Source organism: Nelumbo nucifera, chromosome 1 (genome assembly GCF_055504915.1).
Source record: "Nelumbo nucifera cultivar China Antique chromosome 1, China Antique-T2T, whole genome shotgun sequence".
Lineage (NCBI taxonomy): Eukaryota > Viridiplantae > Streptophyta > Magnoliopsida > Proteales > Nelumbonaceae > Nelumbo > Nelumbo nucifera.
Window position 1 is genome coordinate 37,750,631 of NC_142649.1, and position 22,917 is coordinate 37,773,547.

Sequence of the window (22,917 nt, forward strand, 5' to 3'; positions counted from 1 at the left end):
ATCTTGACTTCTCCCACAACTGGAGATCGAACTGGCAAACCGGGCGGCAAGAACAGGGAGGCGGCAAGAGAGTATTCACAGGGTGCAGAATTCTCTCTTCTTGATTTCAGCACTAAAGAAAATTTGATGATGTGTGTCCTCTCAAGGCTGCCACCCCCTCCTTCTTTTGTTAACCTAAAAAGATTAGCTCCTAATTGGATTAGGAGCTGCTTATCCAAATCATATTTGGATAAGACCCCTTTTAGGTGATAGGGATAAACCCTTATCTTATCTGCAGATTAGATTAGCTTTCTCCTAATCTCATTAGGAGGTTTCTAGATCTGAATCACATTCAGATCTGGACTCTCTGAGTGGATAGGGTCAAGACCCTATCCTATCTGCTAATTCTATCTCAGAATTCGCCCCTTTAATTAACTAAATAAATAGCCCAGTTCGAAATGGGCTTTAGGCCCATTAAGCTTATGTGCTCACTTAACCTTCCTAACTGCTGCCCAGTTGGGCTTCTTTGTATGGCGTGGGATCCAAGCATTGATCTACACATCAGCCACATGGGTTCGGTCCAGCCTTTGTTACAAGGGCTGGCCGAATACACTGTTATGGATAGTGCACCCCCTGAAACCCATCGAATGGGCTCTATGGGCCCAACACTTACCCTAAGTGGTCCCTGGGCCAAGCCACCTTGTAACACCCAGGGACTGTGGGTAGATGCAAGATTAGCCCATCAGGTATTATCCTCAATGGTTTTACACTTAACCTCTCAGCCCATAACGATCATACACTGCCCGACAAGAGAGGACCTCTCCCTCGGCTGCAAGAAATAGTGTTGCACTCTCTACTTATATGGATCCCGGGAATTAAAACCTTCTTGCAAACATTTTAGAAACCATAGTATATATACTTTTATATCTCATATAAAATATATTTTGCAAAACAAATCTCAACGATTGAAATCGGCTGTCGGCAGTCTTGGTTTCCATCAGTGAGAGTGCATCCCTGATCATTACCTTTGTCCGACAAAGGGGCTGATCCCGTCACTATGATCACCCACTCAGATGAATTATCAGACAGTCCCAACATACCCAGGTTTTGACCCCCGCTAAGGATCTCACTGATTGGTATATCAAAGACAGCCCAATCCGACACCTAGTGCAGTATCATAATCGAGTCTAGGGGTCGGGTGTAACTTTCCAGTTTTGCCCATCAATCTCCAAGGTCCAGGGCAATACTGAAAATCTGGTCCAGTTCAAAGATTCAATTAATCCTACACTGTATGTGCTTAGGGTCTCACCCTGGCAGCTGAGACAGGCCACCCCAACCGACTTGGTGGCACCACAGTGTCAGCCTTGTCAGGATAGGTCTCCCCAGACCGGCCCACTGGCTGTGAACATTCTAAAGTAACACGAGTCTCATTAAGTGTCCAGTTTAAGGGTATTACACAGAAACATACCAAGGGAACATGAATCAAATATGCACTTTTATTCATTTACAATAAACTCATAAAGTACATCATTCTGATTGAAGCTAAGGGCATACAAAAACTGTCTAACAGTTAGGGCCTTGACCTGATCCCAGTCCAAAGAACCTCTGAACTCTAGACGAGAAGGGTCAGTTTCGGCCACCACCCTAGCGGCACTCTCAACCCTCCTCTCGGTGACGAGATCCGGGTCTTGCTCCTCCTCGACCTGGGGGGACCCCTCGACCTCCCTCAACGTCACAGAGGTAGCGCTCTCACAGGAAGGGTCATGGCCTCGGCGGATGCATTCGACTCCCCTAGAGACTACCCTAGCCCGGAGCACATCCACCTCGCGACGTGGGAGCATGAAGACGGAGGGACTTTGGGGGTAAAGGGGAGAAGGGGTTCGAGTAGAGCTCCCTTCTGATATGTTTGGAAGTTCATATCACTCAGGTTCGGAATCCGAGAAAGACATTGTTGATTACCTAGAAAGGAGGTGGAAGGAAAAAGGAACAAAGACAAATTGTTGAAAACTGGAAGATCTGGGAGCTAAGTTCACTCAAAGAACAAAGACGCTTGGAGGCAAAATGACAAGAATTCCGCCATCGAAGCCGCTATTTAAAGAAGAGTGAACGGCCCAGATCTCTCAAGATCCAATGGCTGATAAGCCACTGCCTCCACGGTCCAATCACAACACACCGTGTGATGGTCCCCCTCAGAAGACAAAATGATGCACTGACAACCTCCGCACCTGCGATCCAGCGGCGTCACACCCCCGAGCGCTCACCCTTGAAAGACGGAATGATGCTCAAGACGGACCAGCGAAGTCCACCCAAAGCAACCCGCCGGCCTGAGCGACCTGCTCTCACGAATGAGTATATCGGTTCGACTAGAGAGCCGTCTCGCGCACAAATCCTAGGGCCCCTTCGGCCCCCCTCCCCCGGCTTCACGGATCCTCAGCCTAAACAGCCTTCAACTCCCTCTAGTCCTTGGCGCGACTCGTGAAGATGAACCAGGCAAAGACACAGGAAAGGACACCACTACAAGGAACACCTCGATTGTCGGGCCCACTGGCGCTCACCATTACTACTCCCTTCGATCAAAGCCGAATTTTTCTCGTCGGTCTCGAGAGTGGGGGGCAAATGATGTGGGGTGACCCAACCCTGCCCATTTGAGGCTGGGAGGCCCAACCCACGAGCACCAGAGTAGGGAACGAGATCCGCTACAACAGGGGTTGCCCTGCCCCCTTCGTACGGAACCAACCACAACGCTATCACATGGTCCTGCCAAAACCGTTGACAGCTCCCGTATGGCTCCCATCTTAGGTGTCCATCTCCACCTACCTCCAGGCAGGTCAAGTATAAATAGGGGTGCCCCCCTCCAAGTAAAGGGGTTACAATCTGAACCATATAACTATTGCCTTAATTGCTCTAGCCTAGAGCTAGCCACCAGGATCCTCTCTCTCTCTCTCTCTCTCTCTCTCTCTCTCTCTTCATACCCTGTACTAACTTGATCGTCGGAGACTCTGGATCGGGTTCTCACCTGGGTTCATCTGACGAGCTCCTGTCTTCCAATAGAGATCGGATATCTACCTCCGGCTTCTATTGTACTCGGAGACCACCCCGCCTCGGTTAACACACCTCAACCTCGGCAGCATCCCCTTCGAGCCCTCAAAGCCTTCGGCATGCCTTCAGAGCTCAGAAGGGGATGAATAGTTTGATCACGGGGTGGTCAAATACAAAACCATATTGATCACGGGGTCACGGGATGAATAGTTTGATCATTCGGCTATTGTTCAACTTGCTCAAATAAAGAAAAAAAGGGTTAGGTACTCTACAACCCAATACAGAATTCTGAATGACAACCCATAGTCTACTAATAGAACCCTCCCCCCCCTCCCTTATAAACTGCATCCTGCTCATGAATTTGGCATCAATTCACGATCAGGATTCATCCTCCTGTACGGTGGGGCTACAAAATTCTGACATGAACTGATCAGTCATTCTCCCTATAAATGTTAAAAACATATTGCAAATTATCTTTATTCTTTTAACACATGTATTTGAGATCGATTTGACTAGGTCAATATTTCCAAGAACTGGACAGCCTAAAAACCACTTTGACCGCCAGTTCCTGGATCTGATGGTCCAGTACAAGTCTGAAAATACTGGATCATCCTTCACTTGCTTGGGTATAAAGCCCACAGCTTAGAAAGCTTCCTCAGGTCAATTGCTCTAAGGATGGAATTGGATAAGCAGTACTCACATGCCATGCAAATATACCCTTGTTATACAATATTAGGATAAGAGCCTTCGGGTAATGCCACCTAGAAATAGGCCGGTTTGCCACAGATAAATTAGTCCATCAAATTTTGATTTAATTGGATGATCCTGCTGTTACAACTAAATGAAAACACTCCCTTCCAGATGAGAGCGACCCACTTCAGTAACCCAAGAAAACTGCAATGTGTCTGTCCTTCATTTTCTTGTTGCTTCAATTGTAGCCATTGAGGGATAGGGTTACTCGTATAAGAACACCCTCTTCCAGTCACCACTCTTTTTATAATAAAAGCCCAAATGAATGCTTTCATCAGTCTTAAGGCCAAGCAGTACCGCTCAAGCAATATAGACTATTGGCTAGATTGCTTCAATACATGGTTTTCAAACCACCATTGACCTGGATGGTTGGACCATTTGGCCCGAGAACCATCCATGCAAACAGTTCCATTTTATTCCAAACCGAGCCTTTGACGAAAAACCGTGAAATCGGTCAACCCGTTGACCCAGGCAATCAAACCATTGACTCATTCAACTGGTTTTTGGCTTTTTTTATTCTAATTTTTTTTTTTGCCAAAACAGGCCATCTATTCAAACCAAACGATCAAACCGTTAACCTGAAAACCAGTGGCCAGAACGGTTCTGGTTCTGGGTCGTTTTCTAAAACATTGCTTCAATAGATCATTTTGTGCTCAAACCCCAATAAACTGAAAAGGATACAGGAGTGGCAAAAAAAGTTATGACAAGCTTAATTAAAAGAATTATATTAAATTATTAATTATACGAACGTATTTAAAGAATTATATTACAAAATACAACTTACATGATATCATCAGGATATATTAGTGTCACTGACAAGTAGGAAGGGTATTCGGAACTGCCTTCTCTGCTTCTATCCTAATGCACAAAAGGTTCATTTTGATTTCCCTACAGAGCCTTCCTTCAACAAGACGAACAGGCAACCACCGTTTTGGAACCACATCAACAACATATGAAAGGGTTGTACAAATCTTTTTCTCTGCAAAGGAGTCAATCCCTTCACATCTTTCATTATTGGTCTGTACCAAAATAATGGAATAATCATTAGTTAAATAGATAGCATAAACCAAAACCCTCTATCTTCTCTTCCCATTCAGAGGAAGGCATTTTTTGGTTGTAGAGAGACTAAATAATGCAATGCAGGAGAACAGGCATACGACCATTGTGCAGGTGGAATTTATGTTGTGATTACGCATGTGTTCTTGCCCCACAGTCTCACCCAAGTGCTTTTGAAGTTTTGATGCAGGAGCAAAGAGTCCAGAACCGGAATTTTTCTGAAAATTATATGTATTTTTTATATTTGTAGACAAGAGCATTTTGGTCATTTGTGTTTAAATTTTCAGTGCATGTTGTGATTATATGTATTTTGATTTGCGTAGTCATATTTAAGTTGTATTTAAATTTTCAGTGTCATTGGCCAAGTAGTTTTTATTTAGTTTTCTTACCATAGTAGCAATTCCTGCAATTTTATGTTTTTCCTAGTTCAAGGACTGGCTACCCTTATCTATGCTATATTCTAAAATGCAGTTGTCCACGTCAGACTCCTCATATTGCTTTCCTACCCTTTTAGAACTTTGTGGCTTTTTTGAATTTTTAACATAAAAAACTAAATATGGCATACGGAGCTATTTAAGCTCAGTCACAACCAGTTCAGTTAAGAAACTGAATGTAACATGGGCATCTTTTCAACACCAGCCTGTGCATCACACGGGTCTCTTCTAGTAGTGTCTATATATGTGTGTAAAGTGCAAAAATACAGAGTGGAAAGGAGTAAAGAAGCCATCATTGAAGCAGTGAACATTAGAGTGGTCCAGTGGGCAAAATTTCTGGAGGTGTTTGATGATATACATACAGGTCTGATGCCACCAATTGGAAAGAAGTTGCACTTTCAGCACCAGTCAGGATGAGAGCCAGTAAACTCGGGAAATTTGCTAATGAAAAAAGAGAGTTTGACTGGGTAACTCGACAAATAGAGATTCAGTTTCATTGGGTGAAGAAATCTGCAAATTCCTTTGCAGATACTCTTGGGAAGGGAACATTTGTTTTGGACAGTGCTGTAACTGTTTTTTCAACTTTCTTGGGGAGGGTTTAGAGTTTTTATCTCTCCCCTTTGTTTCCTTTGTAATCCATGTTTCTCTCTTTAATAAAATATTCTATTATTGATAAACACAGATATGATGGAGGAATAAAGTTTCTTTTAAATCATACAGCTTATGATAAGTGTAATTAGTGATTCTTATGCCATAGAGTGAAAGCCATTAAAGCTATCAACAACCATAAGCATTTCAATGAAGTGACATTTGTTCAACATTCTCAAAGGACTGGAAATGATCTAGGCAAGTTTTCTTGTAAATTTCATTGAAACTCAAAATTATCCCATGCTGCTGGCCAGTTTCATCCTTTTCTGCCAAATCATCTCTGACTCCTCCCATATTTTGGCACCCCCATATATCCTCACATCCTTTTATCCCTTTAATTATCATCTCAAAATTTTACCTTACCTTTTTCAAAAAAAAAAATATCATCTCAAAATTCAACCTAAAACCTTAGATCCTCTAGCTTCCTCCAAAGTTGAAATTTTCATCCTTCTGTGTGAAACATACTCTAAACTTGGCCGATCGTTGCCCTCTACAACTATCCATTCTAATCTTACCTATAAAATTTCACTAAAAAAATCCTATCATAGACCTACTTTTCTATTTCAAAGTTTTTCACCATCTTGGGATAAATTTACAATTTTTGCAATCAAATCCCTATACCTCTTCTACCCTAATCAACCTTTGATTTTGGTCCTAACTCACCCCTTAACCCATCCTAACCCTCCTAACCTAATCTTTTCTTCATTCAAGCCTTATATCAACTGGTACCATAGAGCTTTCCTTCAATTATTAAAATAGGTTCCTGTTCAGCAATTCTCATGATTGTTTTCAAAACACAACAAAGTAATTGCAGGAGGACACCTAGGGAATTTTCACAAATATGGGGGAAGCAATTTGTAAATGAAGGTGAGGACGTGTACAAGCCAAGATCCACCATTCAGTGGGTCTCACCCAGGAGATATCCTCAGCTACAAAAAAACATGGATCAATTTGTCTATATCTTATGCAGCTATCGTCATGTAAAAGACATGAAAAAGCAAAACTAATAATCTTCATTTCTTCTATACGTCCACTAAAAGAGATCCTTGTTTTCTGAATGCATTACAGTTAGTCTAAAAAATTAATTCAATTCCTCAAATGATCTTGCATATAGTAGGACATATTAGGAGAAACAACACAGCTTTTTGGCATCCCATTGTTCTGGAGTCTCAGGTTTCCTCCATGATTCCAGCAAATAAATAATTTCTAGTTTTTATTTTTGTTTCTTTTGAGGTCAGAAGTTTTACAGGTTTTCATGTTGCCAATGAAAAAAGAACTTCCAAAGTTACTTAAAAACAAAAAAGAAAAAAAAAAAAAGAACCCCATCTCATTAACAAGCTTTCTTAAGCAGCCATCGTCATCCATTTAAACATTATCAGAGGAAGATTTTGAATACACATGTACATAATCAACGATTTACTTGGAAGCCTATGCTCTTCATCATGTTTCCTAAGTTACTAAGATAGTCCCACATTGTTGAACTGCGTGCATTTGAATTTTCTTTTCTGGAAGGCAATGGGTAGGGGCAAGGTTCAAAGTATCAATACGTATCGGCCGATATGTATCATGCTGGTGGCCGGGACTTAAACCGACCCCTCTGAACCGGTTTTGAAAAATAAATAAATAAAACATAAAAGAAAGGACCGATACAGGCCGATGAACCTTGGGTAGGGGTAAAATTGAGAGAGAGAGACAGAATACCCAACTTTAGAGTCTGCTAATTCTTTTTAGGCCTATTTGCTAACCGGAGTTCTTTTTGGTTAAGCATCAGAAGAATTTATTAAGCATAAACTGAAAACCTAACTGCTCAAGAAAGCAGCAGGCCCAGAATTACAACAGCTTCTTCCACATAAGCCAATGAAAAACGAAGAAAAAAAGGAGCTCTAACAAATTACAGATTACAGCTTGGGCAGCCCCAATCAAAACCATCTCTCCCTACCCCATTTCTTGCCAACAATTCAACCAACATGTCCGCACTTCTAGGGACCCAGTTGAATGGGAGTGTGCCGATCTTATCATATGTCTGAACTGCAGACTGTTTGACAATCCCTCTCCACTTCTACATTTGTTAATCCATGCTGCATTATCAATTTTAGATCATGAACTAATGCCATCATTTCTGCCCTTAATGAATTGCCAAATCCAACTGGACCCAAAAAACTGAGGATTATATTTCAACCAGAATCTCTAACCACTCCCCCCACTCCAGATTCCCTAGGGCCCCCAAGGCAGCACCCATCAAAATTAAATTTAAACCTCCTATCCCCTCCCCCCGGTAGGGGGCACCCATTCTCTTAAGAAGATAATGTGCTTATCCAATTTGGATCAAGTCCTGATCCAAATCTGATTTAGAACAGCTCATAAAAGGATTAGGAGAGCACTCTATATAAGGGGGTAAGAGGGAAGGGGCGAACCATCCTTTTCTCTACACTCTCTTTCTCTTCTCCCTTTGCACCCAAAAACCCTAGTACGAACCAGCTGTAGTGGGGGCTGATTTTCATCAGTCCTCTATTGTGTTTTTGAAGAAAAACAGCAGAGGATACCAGGTTCATATAGCTGCATCGGTCCAAGCAAGTTGGGGTTTGGTTTCGTTGAAACAGTGTTGCTGAATTGGCTTCGCACATACAACTGTACCATCTTCAGTTGGAGGCTGATTTGGGTCTGATATTGGGCGTAAACCACCACTCTGAGAGTTGCATACTACGGACTCCATATCAGGTATGATCAGTTTTAAATTCAGGTTTCAAATCTTGTCCGAATTCAGTGCAAAATCAACCCAGAAATTCAGATTTCAAAATACCATAAAACCTGTTCTCAGGTTGGGCTGGAATTTTCTTTTAAATTTCGATCATCAACTGTAACAATTTCGACCATGTTTAATCAAATTTCCAGCCCCTCCAAAAGTAGCATCTTCTAAGAGTGGATCATCATCCTTACTCAACTTCAGATTAATTTCCCAGGGTGTATCAACTGTTTCTGTGTCGATAAGATAAGCAAGCTTGACCAAGTCAATGGTATTCTGTTGATTAAGAAAGTAACCACTGGAATTGTGAAGAGCTTCCAAGCCCAGAAAATATGTCACTGGTCCTAGATCCTTCATTTTGAAGGATTAACTAAGAAGATAATTTCAACTGATGTATACCATCTTGGTCATTTCCAGTGATGAGAATATCAACAACATAAAGTAGTAACAGTGTGATACCTTGAAGTCGTTTTGAGGTGAAAAGGGAGTAACTTGAGGAGCTTTGAGTGAATCTAGCATCAGTGATAGCTGATCTAAATCTCTCAAACCAAGCACGGGGAGCCTGTTTGAGGCCATAAAGGGACTTCTTGAGGTGGCAAACAAGATGTGAATCATCACAATGGCCTGAAAGAGGTTTCATATAAACTATCTCCTTCAAATCTCCATGCAGAAAAGCATTTTTGCCATCCATCTGGTGAATAATCTCTTTTCATAGCAGAAATAGCAAGGAAGCGAATTGTGGTCATCTTGGCAACTGGAGCAAAAGTCTCCTCATAGTCAATTCCATACTCCTCCTTGAACCCCTGTGCACCCAATCTAGTCTTGTATCTGTCCATGCTACCATCAGACTTCAATTAACTAAATACACCCACTAACTTCCAATGAATGAAGCATCGAGAGGAGGAGAAAATAACTCCCAAGTGTCATTCTCTAGGAGAGCATCAATCTCATAATCCATGGCATCTAGTGTGTGTGAGAAATGGCTTGCTAGTAGGATCTGGGAATATGTATAGCAGACAACACAACAAGGAACTATGGTCTGAGGGAAAACCATATTGGTCAGGTGGTCTAGAAACTCTAGTAAAATAAGGTAGAAATGTTAGTAGATGGAGAAGTAGTGGTAACAAGAGAGGATGACATGCTTACAAGAGTTGGAGTAGATGAAGAACCATGCTCTGGGAGGGGCGAAGAGGTTGGAAACGTAGGAATTGGAGCAGCTATCTGCTTCTTGAAATAAGTTTGGTATAGATAGCAGACAAACCCTTTACGATCAGGATTATATCCCCAAAAAAACACATAAGATAGATTAAGCAAATTGCTTAGTATGCTGATGAGGAAGGTGTACAAAGCAAATGCACCCAAACACATGGAACATAGAAAAGTTAAGAGGTGTTTTAAAAAAGGACTAATGTGGGGACAGGTACCAAGAATTGATAATGGAAGAAGGTTGATAAGATATGTAGTGTTGACCACCTCCACCCGAAAAGTTACAGGAGCATGGGAATCTAGAAGAAGGGTTCTCACAACACTCAAAATGTGGTCATTCTTAAGCTCAACAACTCCATTTTGTTGAGGAATGCGAAGATGAGATCTTTGGGTTGTATTCCATGATGTTGTAAATAGGTAAGATGCATCAAATCACAGAATCTACACACTGTTCACTTTGTTATTGGCTTATTGCAACACATTCTTCTTTTTCTTTTAGCACTTCTTTATATTGTGTCATGTTTCCAGCTTCCCCAACATTTATCTTTTTTCTCTTTGGCCTAGGGTCTGCACCTAACTTCTCTCATTCGCTCCTTCAAAATCATTAATTCCTTAAGGAAGCAGTGCCAACCACTACCCTCCTCTCCCAACAGAGTGCACAAGGATTTAGAAGTTGCCTTTGGCAAAGAACTCAATCAGTCACAGGTACCTACCCTTAACATTTTGTCGGTGAAATACAAAAGTGACCTTAATCAGAGAACTTACTTCATGGTATAGCCAAAATGTCCCACAAAGCCTTTTCCGAGAAGGAACTGAACCAACTCATGGATTCTCTAGTGAGGTAAACAAAATCCCTACTAACCTCCAAAACTTTGAGCATCTCATTGCCAACCGATATAAGAAAGTGAAAGAAAACTTTCTTTGATTTAATAATCAAGTCCATGAAAAAGAGAAAAAACAAAGCAGAACAAAAGAGGCATAAGGAGAGGAAACAAGGAGTGGAAAGAACAAAAATAGAAGGGTGAGACAAAGGATGGTGGTCAGGAAGGTCAACTACTTTAGGTGAGGCAGAAACAGGGAAAGCGTAGAATAGAAAAGAATGGGGGACAAAGGAGGGAGGTCAAAGAACTTGGCTAGCAAGGTACCTCACCAATTATTCCATCTACTTGTGAAGGATTTCATAGACAAATGAATAGTTTTGTACTGGTAAACTTTCAAAATAATATTCTTTATGTATCCAACATTTCGTACTCCACAATCTTTCCACAGTTTTTGGTAAAAGCTTTCCTCAAATTCAGATATTGTCCTACACTTTATTGTCTGTCATTCCTCTTTAATTTATATTTTGGATTTGCTAGTTAAACTAGTAAAAATCATGAAGCCTTCATTTTCTTGTTTGGAAGGGGGGTTGGTGCCCAGACAAAGCAAATGATGATTGTCTAGGAATGAGATCAAACATAACACAAAAGATGAATTACCTGTTCTATGGACCATTTTCCTTGGAAAGTCTGGAAGTCTCCCTCAATCATATTAAATTCAATATCTCGTCTTTGACCACAAGGAAAATCCTCAAGATCCTTCTCAAAACATTCTACAATTCCTTTGGCATTAAATTTCAGCCCAAATGCTAGGTTCTGCTGTCCAACCTGTTGCAAGGGAAAAAGAACACCATACTCAAAGAAATCATAAGAGTACCAAAAAAAGCAGATACAAAAACAAATTAAACTATGTTTTCCACTTTCTATCCAAATGAACCCATAGTTGTCAAGGTGTTGCCCAGGCAACAAGGTGTCCATGGAAGGTTGCCTCACTTAAGTGCCTAGCTATTTCCTACATGGTGCTATAAAATATTATATGTAAATATAAATATCAATCAGGGGCCAATACTTGGTGTAATGGTAAAACCTTGGACTGGCAAGAATGAAAATGCAATCTGAGGGCACTAGGGTAGTCACTTTGTGTGAAAAAAAATAAAAATAAAAGCCAAAGTTTAGGACTGTACCCAGTTTACCTGTGCAAGACCACAGATAGTTGGAACCACATCGGATAAAGACCTTTTTATAATAATAAAATACACATTATTACACTAAATTGTTAATTGTATGGGTTTAAATACTAGTTTCTTTCTATTATTATTTTCTTATTTGTCAAAGTTCAATCAACACATAAGTTGTTTTCAAGGTTTAAAATGTCAATGTTGATGGAAATGTCAGAAATGCTAGAAGGAAATACTGTAAAATGTAGAGCCATTGTGGAAATATTCTAAAATATGTGGAAATATGCAATGATATTTGGTGAATTAATAAAAGAAGCATTAATACACCTTGCTTGACTATTACCTTATTCTAATGAGTAATTAGTTTAATCATTTTTTTATTTTTGATTTTTTAGGAATATTTTATTTCAAATATTAACTTCATATTATTTATTCATTTTTTATTGGATTTCATAATGAGTCTACAATATTACCATAGACCATCACGTACTGTAATAAGAATGCATTAAAGGTTCTATTTGTAAGTCTTCTATTATGGGGTCTATAATATTACAAAAAATCCTCGTGCATTGTGTAACATGTTTGTAGGTGTTTTAAATATTTGATTTAAAGGCTTGCTATTGTGATGGTCTATGGTCTTCCATTATTCCATAGACCATCACATATTGTAGCAAGGCTTTAAAGTTTAAATGTTAAACCAGTGTTTTAAAAGGCAAGGCGCAAGGGCCATTTGTGCAAGGCGAGGCGCGTGCCTTTTTGAGGCAAGGCACAAAATTAAAAAAAAAAAAATGCAAAAAAATCAAACAATTATAAAACATAATATCGATAAAAATATAAACTTAAGTTTTAAAATAAATGTTTTAAAAAACCTATTATCTAAAATTAAAATACATAAATATAATATGTAAAGCATATTCAAATGAGAATTTAAAAATGAAATCAAACATATAAAACATTTTCAAGCATATAAAACCCACAATCTCTTTTTTTTTCTCAATTGCATCAAGTAGCTAATGTGACATATTACATTCCTAATTCTACGAGCCACCTTTGTGCCACGCCCCTCGAGGCAAGCCCAAACAAGGCCATGTTAGGGTCTTAAATTCTTAGTTTTCACACAAAAAATAATAATTTTATAGTTTTAATTGCTTTTAAGAAGATATTTTATTAGGATGAATGAATGGACAACATTACCAAATAGAGGATTCTCGAAGCTTCAGTCCCAGCGGCCAGACTCAAAAAAATGGAAAAAGCGGCAAACTTTCAAAAGGCGTACACTTGGGCTAAGGCACAAGGCGCACCAGGTGCACGCCTAAGCGTACCAGGCGTGCGCCTTTTGAATGGGCTGCGCCTAGGCCCTGGGTGAGGCACCTACCCTAAAATGCGCCTCGCCTGTGCGCCTAGGCACAGCTTTTAAATCACTGTGTTAAACATAAACTTAAGGCTTAGATCATCATGTACTGTAGCAAGGATTTAAAGTTTAAAGTTTAAACATAAACATGAAGGCTTAAGGATTCATTGTTCATTCGAACCCTTAAATCCTGAAATCCCAATTACACAGTGTGAGCAGTGAGCAGCAAACCAGCAACCATTCAACGAAATGTTGCAACACCGACATTTCGATGGGTCTTGACACCGATATATGTGAAGCAACATTTCCAAAATGTCATAACATTTTAAGCCATGGTTGTTTTATGTTGTCTTGAACCTTTGAAGACTTCAAAACCTGAACTGATAATCAAGGAATAACTTAAAATTTTGTTCAATCTTTCTTTTTTTCTTTTCCTAGGACAAAAACAAGGGCTCAGCCCCTATATTTTCTGAATTTTCTTTTCATTTTTTCTTTTTCTTCTCATGAATATGTTGATTTCATATGATGGATCTTTATGTAATATGATTTCAAGCAATTTGGGGGATACAAAACGGGGGAATAGTTACCACTTTGGGGTGTATCTGTCACTATGAACTAGCATGCTTGACTGGAAGAGTCTCTTTGTCAAGCATTTGTTCAAGTACTTTTTTACAAAGATTATTAATAATTACTAGTGAAAGATGGTTGTTGGTTGCTATGGAATCTAGGGAATTAGACCAGGATTCAAGGTTTTATGTAGTTTTCTGAATGAGATACATTTTGAAGAGATGTAATGGCCAGTGTGTGTGTGTTTTCCTTTTGATAGGTAAAAAAGAAAATTTTATTGATGGAAAAGAAAAAGCTGGAAACAATCACTACAGGTGCTAAAATAGCACCACCCACCAAACACGCACTAACAGACTCTTTCCAACCAACAGAAAGAAAAACAGAGAAAATAAGCAAACACAACAAAACAACCTCTATTCTCAGCACCAGAGGCCACCATAGAGATTCTTTTAGGAACCAAATTCAGTGTTCAACATCAAGAAAAAGGGAACAATATCAGTAAGTCTAAAATTGATATTTAAAAACCAATTCAGAAGTCACCAAAAAGGGAGCTGTCTGCTGGAACCACACGTGTGTAATAATATATAGCATCACAGCAAATCATCTGACCCAAGTATTTTTTTTTATTTATTTTTATCAGCAACCACAAAGAAGAATTTTATTAATGATTAAAGGAAATAGATACAACAAGGAGTTGTGAACAACAAGCATGCCCAATACAAGGCAAGCCACCCAACCCATATTACAATTGTGCGCAATACATAAATTGTCTTTGAAGAACAAACACAGAGACTTGCCAACCTCCACTTCCCTCTCAACATTTTTTTTGAAGATAAAAATAAAAAATTATTAAAAGAAAAAAGAAGTACAAGAAAGTTGATAAGCAAAGAGAAAGGCAACCCAAGGAAAAGACCCAACAAACACGAACCCAATCTCTTGACAGCACAAGGACAAACCCTCCAAAAAATTTCCTCATAAAAACAACCCCTCCCAACAAAAACTACACATCCCCAGAAGCTATCCCAATTCAAAAACACCAAAAAACCTGCCCAACGTCCCTTATGAAACCCAACACAAATCCTATCCCCCCAAATCTCATTTCTTCTCTGTTTTTTGAATGTGGTCTTCTTGTCTCCTTCTGATTGGTCTTTTGGGTTTTAGACTAAATTGTTCAGCCCGACCCCAAACAATCCTCCTTTCATTCTCGTTAACACCTTAGAAACAGGGATCTGCTGTTGACTTCTTTGAATCTTCTGAGATTTAAATCTTCTAACTGTGCTTAAGGCACCCACAGATTCTTTTGGCTGAACTGAGATAGTCTGACCCTTGTCTGATCCCACCTCAAACTCTGCCTTTTCTTCCATTCCCTTAATAATTTCCCCACAACCTCCACCAAAGTTTTCCATCTCTTACTTGTCAGACTTACAGCTGTCTTCTGAAACATCTATTCTTTTGTTCTTCCCATTCTAATTCTCTGCTGTTCTGAATGATTCCCTCACAAACTCCTCACCACCCAAGAAGAAAAGGCCCAAAACTCCAGTAAACATGTTATTTGACAAATATAATTCTTAAAGCTCCAAGCACTAACTTGTTTTTCTTGGTCGGTGTTGTGTGTTTGAGTGAAGGTGTTGTTGTAGCACCCTAGTGGTTGTAATCAGTTTCTTTTTCTTTTTATAAATTTTTTCTTTTAATATTAAAATAAAATGTCAAACCTGTTACCTTCTTCCAACCACAACCCAAGGTAATTTTAAAGACCCTACCTAACCTACAACCAGGTATAGGCACTTATGTGGCTAGATATAGAAGTGCAGGAAAGGGAGTTCTTTTTTTTTTTTTTTTTTTGATCAGCAACGCAGAATTTATTTATTGATAAGATTAGAAAAACATATACATCTAGAAGTTGTGGGCAGAAGGATAAGCCCAAGAGAAGAAAAACCACTAATTACAACCCAGCCCAGAACATAGATTGTCTTTGAATCCCTTGTTTAGCTAGCCCATCAGCCATTGTTAGCTGATCTCCTAACCCATCTAACTTAGATCAACATGTCTTTAGATATCTGCTTGAAGTGCCTGAGTTCATTTCTCAGCTTCCACATTACTCCTTCCCCCTTTTTCAGCCAGTTTACAACAATCTTTGAATCCCCTTCAATAATCAGCCTGTTAATCCCCATTTCTTTGGCTTTTTCAACACCATACACTGCTGCCATTAGTTCTGATCTCACCACATCACCATGCTGAATAGGACCTGAGTATATGACTAAAATATTCCCATTCTCTTCCCTTATCACCCCACCAACACCCGATGGTCCAGGATTCCCCATACAGCTACCATCAAAGTTTAATTTCCTCCAACCAGCCACTGGAGGGGACCAGACCTCATTTGTTCTAGATTTTCTAGCAGTATTAGCGATTGTTCCCCAAAATCTGAAGGAAGTCTTCTGTCTTAAAGTCAGCAAACAACTTTAATGTTTTCACCCAATGTGCCACCCTTAGAGATACCACTCCGACCAAAGTTTCTTTGCTTCTTTCCTTGTCATCAAAAATCCTTAAATTTCTTTCTTCCCAAATTGTCCAAATCACTACTGCTCTAGTGCACCTTCCCATAATTCTTCCTCTTCTTTTAGGGCACCTGAATGTATGAGAATTAAATAATCCTTCCAGATTAACAGGAGGAATCCAGCTGCAACCAAACAGAGAGGAAAACCATTCCCAAATGTAGTTAGCAAAAGGACAGGAAATTAAAAGGTGGAAGGCAGTCTCACCGTGTAGCTTACATAAAGAACACCAGTTTGGGGACAAGCACCAATTTGGCCTTTTTTTTCTGAAGCAAATCACAATAATGGAGCCATGGAACATTTCCCAACAAAAGGCATTGACTTTAGGAGGGATGGCCTGACACCAAACCTCCTTGACAAGGAAAGAAGGGGAGGAGGAGGTAGCAACAAGGAAATTCAGAAATGATTTGCAAGAGGACCCTGACTGGTAGGGGTGAGCAAACGGTTTATTCGGTTAAAAACCAAACTGAATGAACCAAAATTTTTAAAACCGAAATTTTAAATGAAAAACCAAACCGAAACTGAAATATTAAAAAACCAAAATTTTTGGTTTGGTTTTCGGTTAAAACCAAATTTCAACACTATATACATTTTAATATATATTATATATTAAAAATATATATATATTATACAATGTGTATAATAAATTATATATTTTAATACATAACATAATACAATATAATATATTTTATACATATTATATATGTATTATATGTTAATATATATATATATATATATATAATAAAGTTCGGCTAATTCAGTTTTTTCTGTTAACCGAATTTCTAAACCTGAAAACCAAAACCGAAATTTTCAGTTCGGTTTTTCGGTTTTAACTGATTAATTCTCACCCCTACTGACTGGTTAAGAGCCTAAACTCTAGAGTCTGAACCACTGTCCCCCAAAACCATTGAACTTAGCAAATTAATCAAAGCATAGACATTAGAGATTTCAGATTTCAGGTTAGAAGATGAAGAGGATGAATTGATGAATTCATTGATAGGTTTTCCCTTGAGGCTGGAAAGAGCAAAGAGGGAAGGGAAAACCACATAAAGGGGGGAATCCCCAACCCAAATGTCCTCCCAAAACCTGATTTTCTGACCCGAAGCAAAATCATACCTTATGTTGGGAAGAAACAAGGGAAGAATATCATGAATTGCTTTCCATAGAGTAGCCAACGTAACTCTATGAAAACAGCCCCCCGCATCCCAACCATTGCTTGACAGCCCATGGATGCTTGAGGTAACTCTCCATAATTTCTCAGTTTCTTTAGGGAACATCCACAACCATTTACTTAATAAAGCCAAACTCTTCATCTTTACATTTCCAATCCCAGTGGAAGGAAGTTCTTAATAGAGAAAATTGACCCCATATCCTATGACCATCTTAAACCCAACCCCCTTAACCTCAATAAAGTGTATTTACCTAATTCACTTCTCTGGAACCCAACCACCACCACTACAGACATATCCTCTATTGAAGTACATTTCTAGGGAGAGCTACAAATGACCAAATTCCATTTGTCAAACACTCAAATTCAGCCTATTAACTGCTACAACCTTTGGTGAACTTACTAATGAAACTTCCCTGTTGAAAATACATTACTCAATTTGCACTGAACCAATTTAAAAGGTTTCATGAATTTTAGACCAACAAATAACCTTGCATATGATTTGAAGCAGTAACATGGAGAAAAATAAACTCTAGGATATGGCAAGAAAAATCTGCTGACCATCTGCAATCTCGAAATTAACAAACCTTGTAGAAATGTCCGCCAAGAATCATAAGTATTCCCAAAACCAGGTTGCGCTAGGAACTCAAAATAACTTCCAAGACCTCACAAGGTCGCATTAGGAACGCAAAGTCATAACCAAATTCCACTAAAGAGAGGAAACGGTACCTGGAAAAGTCGAGCAAAATTTTCCTTCTTTTCAAGCAATTGACTCACGGACAAGCCAGGAATAAAATCAGCCAGCCTCTCATAATCTGTTAATATGCCCCATACAGTTTCGAGGCTGGCATCAATGGCGATACAAGACTGTATTCTCCGCGAGTTCTTGCCAAGCTTCTCGATCTTGATATCAATACCATGGTCGGAGATGGATTCAGGTTCCGAATCAGACGACTCCAAATTTTCATATTCATCCTCGTCGTCGTCATTGTCGCCATTGATGCTATCGGAATTAGACGAATCTGCAAATGATTTCAATGCAGAGGGAAGTTTGGGTGATGAAGTTATGGTTTTAAGGCTTCTGAAGAAGCTAGGGTTTCTGCTTCTGATGAGAGAGAAGCTGCAGCAGGAGTGAGGAACTCCGAGGAGCAGAAGATGAGAATTCGGAGAGACCGTAAAGGCCTGCATTGCGTTCGTTTGGGAGTGTTTGTTTCTCGTCTCAAGCAAATTTGACTTTTTTACCCAAAAAAGAAAGCAAAGAAAGCAATTTTGACTTGAGCAGAGAAATGATGGAAAGCAAGTAAACAACGTCCGATGTGTTCGGCTTCAGTCCAGGCAGAGTCAGGGCAGCGTTCGCGCAATTGGAGGACACGCCACGCGTCTTCAATTCGTGTAAACGGTTGAAGCATGCGAGGATGATTCACGCCGTTAGTTAAGCAAAATCCATTTATCGATTACTCGTTTCTCTTTTCCCTCTCTCCCCCATTCACCCGGCGACGATTTAACATCCATTACCGCCGGCGACAAACAACCATCACCTGCGGACAGATCAACCTCAGGGAGAAATTGCTGCTGCTTGAAGCCTTGTTCCTTCAAAACAGCTCTCGCCATGGTCACCAGCTCTCTGTTACTAAGTCTGGTCTCGTGCTCCTTCAGCACCATCTGAACAGCGTTACTAAACGCCCCATACGTCTTGTCTCCGTCATCAATCGGATTCATGTCTGCAGATGTCTCGTTCGCCTGGCAGCCGCTGAGAAGGATGCATGCATCCGGGTGCAGAGACCCACCAGTCGAAGCTCAAACCAAATCAAAGAATGGCAACTTCGATGCACAGGAGCCCACTTCGTCCAAGGTTTCATGCATCGGCCAGATCAAGAACAGGAAGAAGATGTGCGGATCCAATTCTAAGCGTGTAGCTCCACCTCCCCAAGACTCCAGGCATGTATCGGTGTCGCCACCTCGAGACGCAAAAAAAGAAGCCATCTTCGCCACCTCGAGACGCAAAAAAAGAAGCCATCTTCGGCATCAAGAACAGGAAGAAGATGACAGGTAAGGGAACTATTGTTTTTGTTAACAAGAAGCCAGAAGTTGCAGACAGGGCACCTCTCTGGGCCAGATGAAGCGGTTTGCGATGGCCGCAATGCGTTCACCAATTTCGACTGGAGGGAGAATGAGTCGTTGGATTTGGATCCCGACGACGAGGGGATGGAAGAGAGTGATGGAGAAGATGAGGTTATCATCCCCCACTCTGCACCCATAATGATAGGTGGTGGAAAAGTGGCTTCGTAGCCAAATAAAGAAATTAATCTCTGGAAAAGAAGAACTATTGCTCCACCTGCACCCCTTCAACTCAGCAAAATGGGCAAACGAACTTAATTGGTCTGGTTCTTGGGTTTTTCTTTGTTTTCCTTATCAACAAGAACAACCATGGCGGTTAATTTCTTCTGGGATTTAGGAATATTACTAATTTCTTAGAAGAAATACCCATGTCCATGGCTCCATGGGTGCCCCTTGTTTGTCGCAGACGGAAGCGCAGACAAATGTGTCAAATTAAGAAGACGTCCATTAAGCAAAAACTCAGACGCCCTTTTTGAATGCTCGCTCAGACGATGCCTCTTGATTCCATGAGAAATTGCAGACTGGGCGCTCTTCTATTTTGCTACCTTGAAAACTCCGGCGTTGGTGTTTGACCGGCATGTACGGTGATGGTTGATCCGTCCGCCGCCGGTGATAGTTGGCCGTTGGGTGGATAAAGGAGAGAGAGGGAGAAGAGAACGAGTCACTCTGTGACACTCAAGGGAAAGGAGTATGGGTTTCGCAACTAACGGCGTGAAGCATCCTCGCATGCTTCAACCGTTTACACGAATTGGAGGACGCGCAGCGCATGTGCGAACGGTGCCCTGACTGAAGCCGAACTCACGTCCAGTTGGTCGAATTTGCTGCACGCGATAGAAGGAGTTTACATCTCCGCCCCACGGCACATCCCCGCCTTGTATTGAGAACATCTCCCAATACATTGGGACTGATACTATCATCGGGAGCACGGTGGTCTTCCGGTCTCCTTGCTTTGATCCCTATATCGTTTATATAGCACTCGACTTCCTTGTGTAATATGTCGTAGAAGACACTTGTCATGGCCCTTTGATATCTCGGTGTTTTTCAAGCCAAAAGGCATGATCTTGTAGTGGAAGTTCCCTATTGGTATCCTAAAGGGTGTGTGGGGTGCATCTGCAAGATCCATGAAAATTTGGTTGTACCTACTGTAAGCATTTAGGAAGGAGAATAGTTTGTTTCCTGTTGTCGAGTCTATTAGGACCTCCATGTTAGGTAGGAGAAACTCATCTTTGGGGCAGACTTTATTTGGGTATCTAAAATCAACACAACACCTGTGATAAGGTTAGGATTGGTTAGTTTTTGATGAAGTGTTAATGCTACATAATTAAGCTAGAAACACTAACCTAAGCTACCCATTATTCTTCTTCACTGGCACTATGTTGGCCAGCCACTGAGAGTGTGCTATGGGTTTGATGAACCCTACTTTCAGGAGCCGCACAACTTCTTCTTTATTCTTCAAAGCCACTTTTGGTTTAAAAATCCTTTGCGGCTGCTTTATTGGCCTGAACTTAGGATCTATGCACAATGAAACAAGGTCCAAGTCTAGGCCTGGCATCCGGTCATACGACTAGGCAAAGACGTTTTGAAATTCTGTGGAAGTACACACGGATTAGAATCTTTTAGCAGGTTTCAGCGTTTTGCGATAAAGAAAGGTCTTTACCTTTCAACAGTGCGATCAACTTTTCTTTATCTTCGGGTCCTAACCTGGTTGATATGTATAGCGGTTTCTTTCTGCTCCTTCTACCGCCAGGTTTATTTCCTCTAAGGGTTCTTCCACCGTGTTGATGGAATCTGTCATGCACTTGGGAGGTGTTTGAAGTTCATCACAATACTCTAGGGTGTCTTTTCTCAGCTCATCTCATTGTACACGCTACTCGATGTTCCTTTTGTGTGTTCTATTAGTTATAAGTCTAATTCAGTTCATTGTTGTACCTCTGATTCATGCTCGGGTTGTAATTTATTGTTCAATGATGAAATTACAGCAATATCGTTTTGCGGAAATGAACCGATGAAGTAGTGTTGATTGAAACATTACTTAGAGTTTTGTTATAGTGGAAAGTATGATTGCATTACTCACGTTGTTCGGAGATAATCTAACCGAAAAGAAAGAATTCACATGTATTTTTCTGTAAACAGTTCCACTAATGTTCTAAGATGATATAAAGTAAATCATAATTTAAATGCAAAAACCAATTCATACCTCTGGAATGGCCTTCTTACTTACCGATAGCTCGTTACCATCACAGTCTACGACAATGGTATAACAGCTCTTTCCATCGTCACCGGTTACCTGCACGCATCTGATTCTCTTTTTCTTTTTTGTGGCTACTGGAGGCTTGCTTTGTGTGAGGTCTGGTAGCTTTATCCCTTCTACGTTGGCTAATCTTATTTCCCCTTCTTCTGTAATTCCATGTAGTAGATTGCGTCTTGCAGATGGGTCTCTGATTTGTCGAAGGGGACTCTGGTAACTGGGATTCTGATCACACATCCCTTGTGTTTGGCTTTGATGCACTAGTGATATGTTGAGGGAACGAGAGCTAGACCATGTATCAGAGGTCATCCAGGAGGACGTGGTAAGCGGTCCTCCCCGAGATTACCTGAAATTCCTATGTGACGGAGAATGGACCGATCGCTACTTGCAGTTCAATGGATCCTTCTGTGACAGATGCATTTCCGCTGAAATCTGTTACCTCCATTGGTAGTCCCCTAACGGTCTCTTTCTGTATGTTCATCAATTTCAACATGTAGATGGAGATCAGATTAACAGAGCTTCCTAGATCGATCATTGACCTTCTCATTTCGAAGCCCCCCACTCTCGCTGAAATATATAGGGCCGGTTGTGATGGGGGTTAGCAGCTAACATGTCTTCCACTATAAACTCCACGCTGCCGCAATCAGGCCAATAGGGCTCTAATGGGTGCCTGAAAACTTATGCCAGCACTCTAATAGCCAGCTTACTTGTTGATGTGTTTGCCCCTATTTACTGAAGAACTGTTGCAGCTTCTATTTTTGGTCGAGTCTCTCTATCAAGGCATTAGACTGGTATTGGCTTGTTGCTCCCACCACATTGGCACTACCCCCTTGGGTATGGGTTAGGAGGGGATCAGTTTCCACTCATGCTGGGTCTCTTTTCGCGAACTCGTCCAACTTTACCTTTTGTACAAACAATCTCCTCAGGGAGAAGCAGTTCATCAGATCATGGTGCGGTGACTGATGATAGTTACACCACCTTCTGCCACGTTTGTCTTTCTCCGAGTCAACTCCTGCTGGTGGCAGTGGCAAATTAATCACCCTATCTTCAACTAATTTG

At 40.5% G+C, this 22,917-nt stretch overlaps 1 protein-coding gene and 1 pseudogene across 2 annotated transcripts; one reads left to right on the forward strand and one right to left on the reverse strand.

Moving 5' to 3' along the window:
* Positions 1-4,481: 4,481 nt before the first annotated feature.
* Positions 4,482-19,158, reverse strand: LOC104608311 (Polyketide cyclase / dehydrase and lipid transport protein). The gene is made up of 3 exons (XM_019199589.2): positions 18,222-19,158; positions 11,334-11,501; positions 4,482-4,787 (listed from the first exon to the last, which is right to left on the reverse strand). Exons 1-3 carry the CDS (start codon positions 18,678-18,680, stop codon positions 4,578-4,580), a joined length of 837 nt encoding a protein of 278 aa, XP_019055134.1. The 5' UTR covers positions 18,681-19,158; the 3' UTR covers positions 4,482-4,577.
* A 47-nt stretch (positions 19,159-19,205) lies between these two features.
* LOC148803127 (uncharacterized protein At1g76070-like) lies at positions 19,206-21,715 on the forward strand (annotated as a pseudogene). The gene has a single exon (XR_016081344.1). The product of XR_016081344.1 is annotated as an uncharacterized protein At1g76070-like (transcript).
* The last annotated feature ends 1,202 nt before the right edge of the window (positions 21,716-22,917 follow it).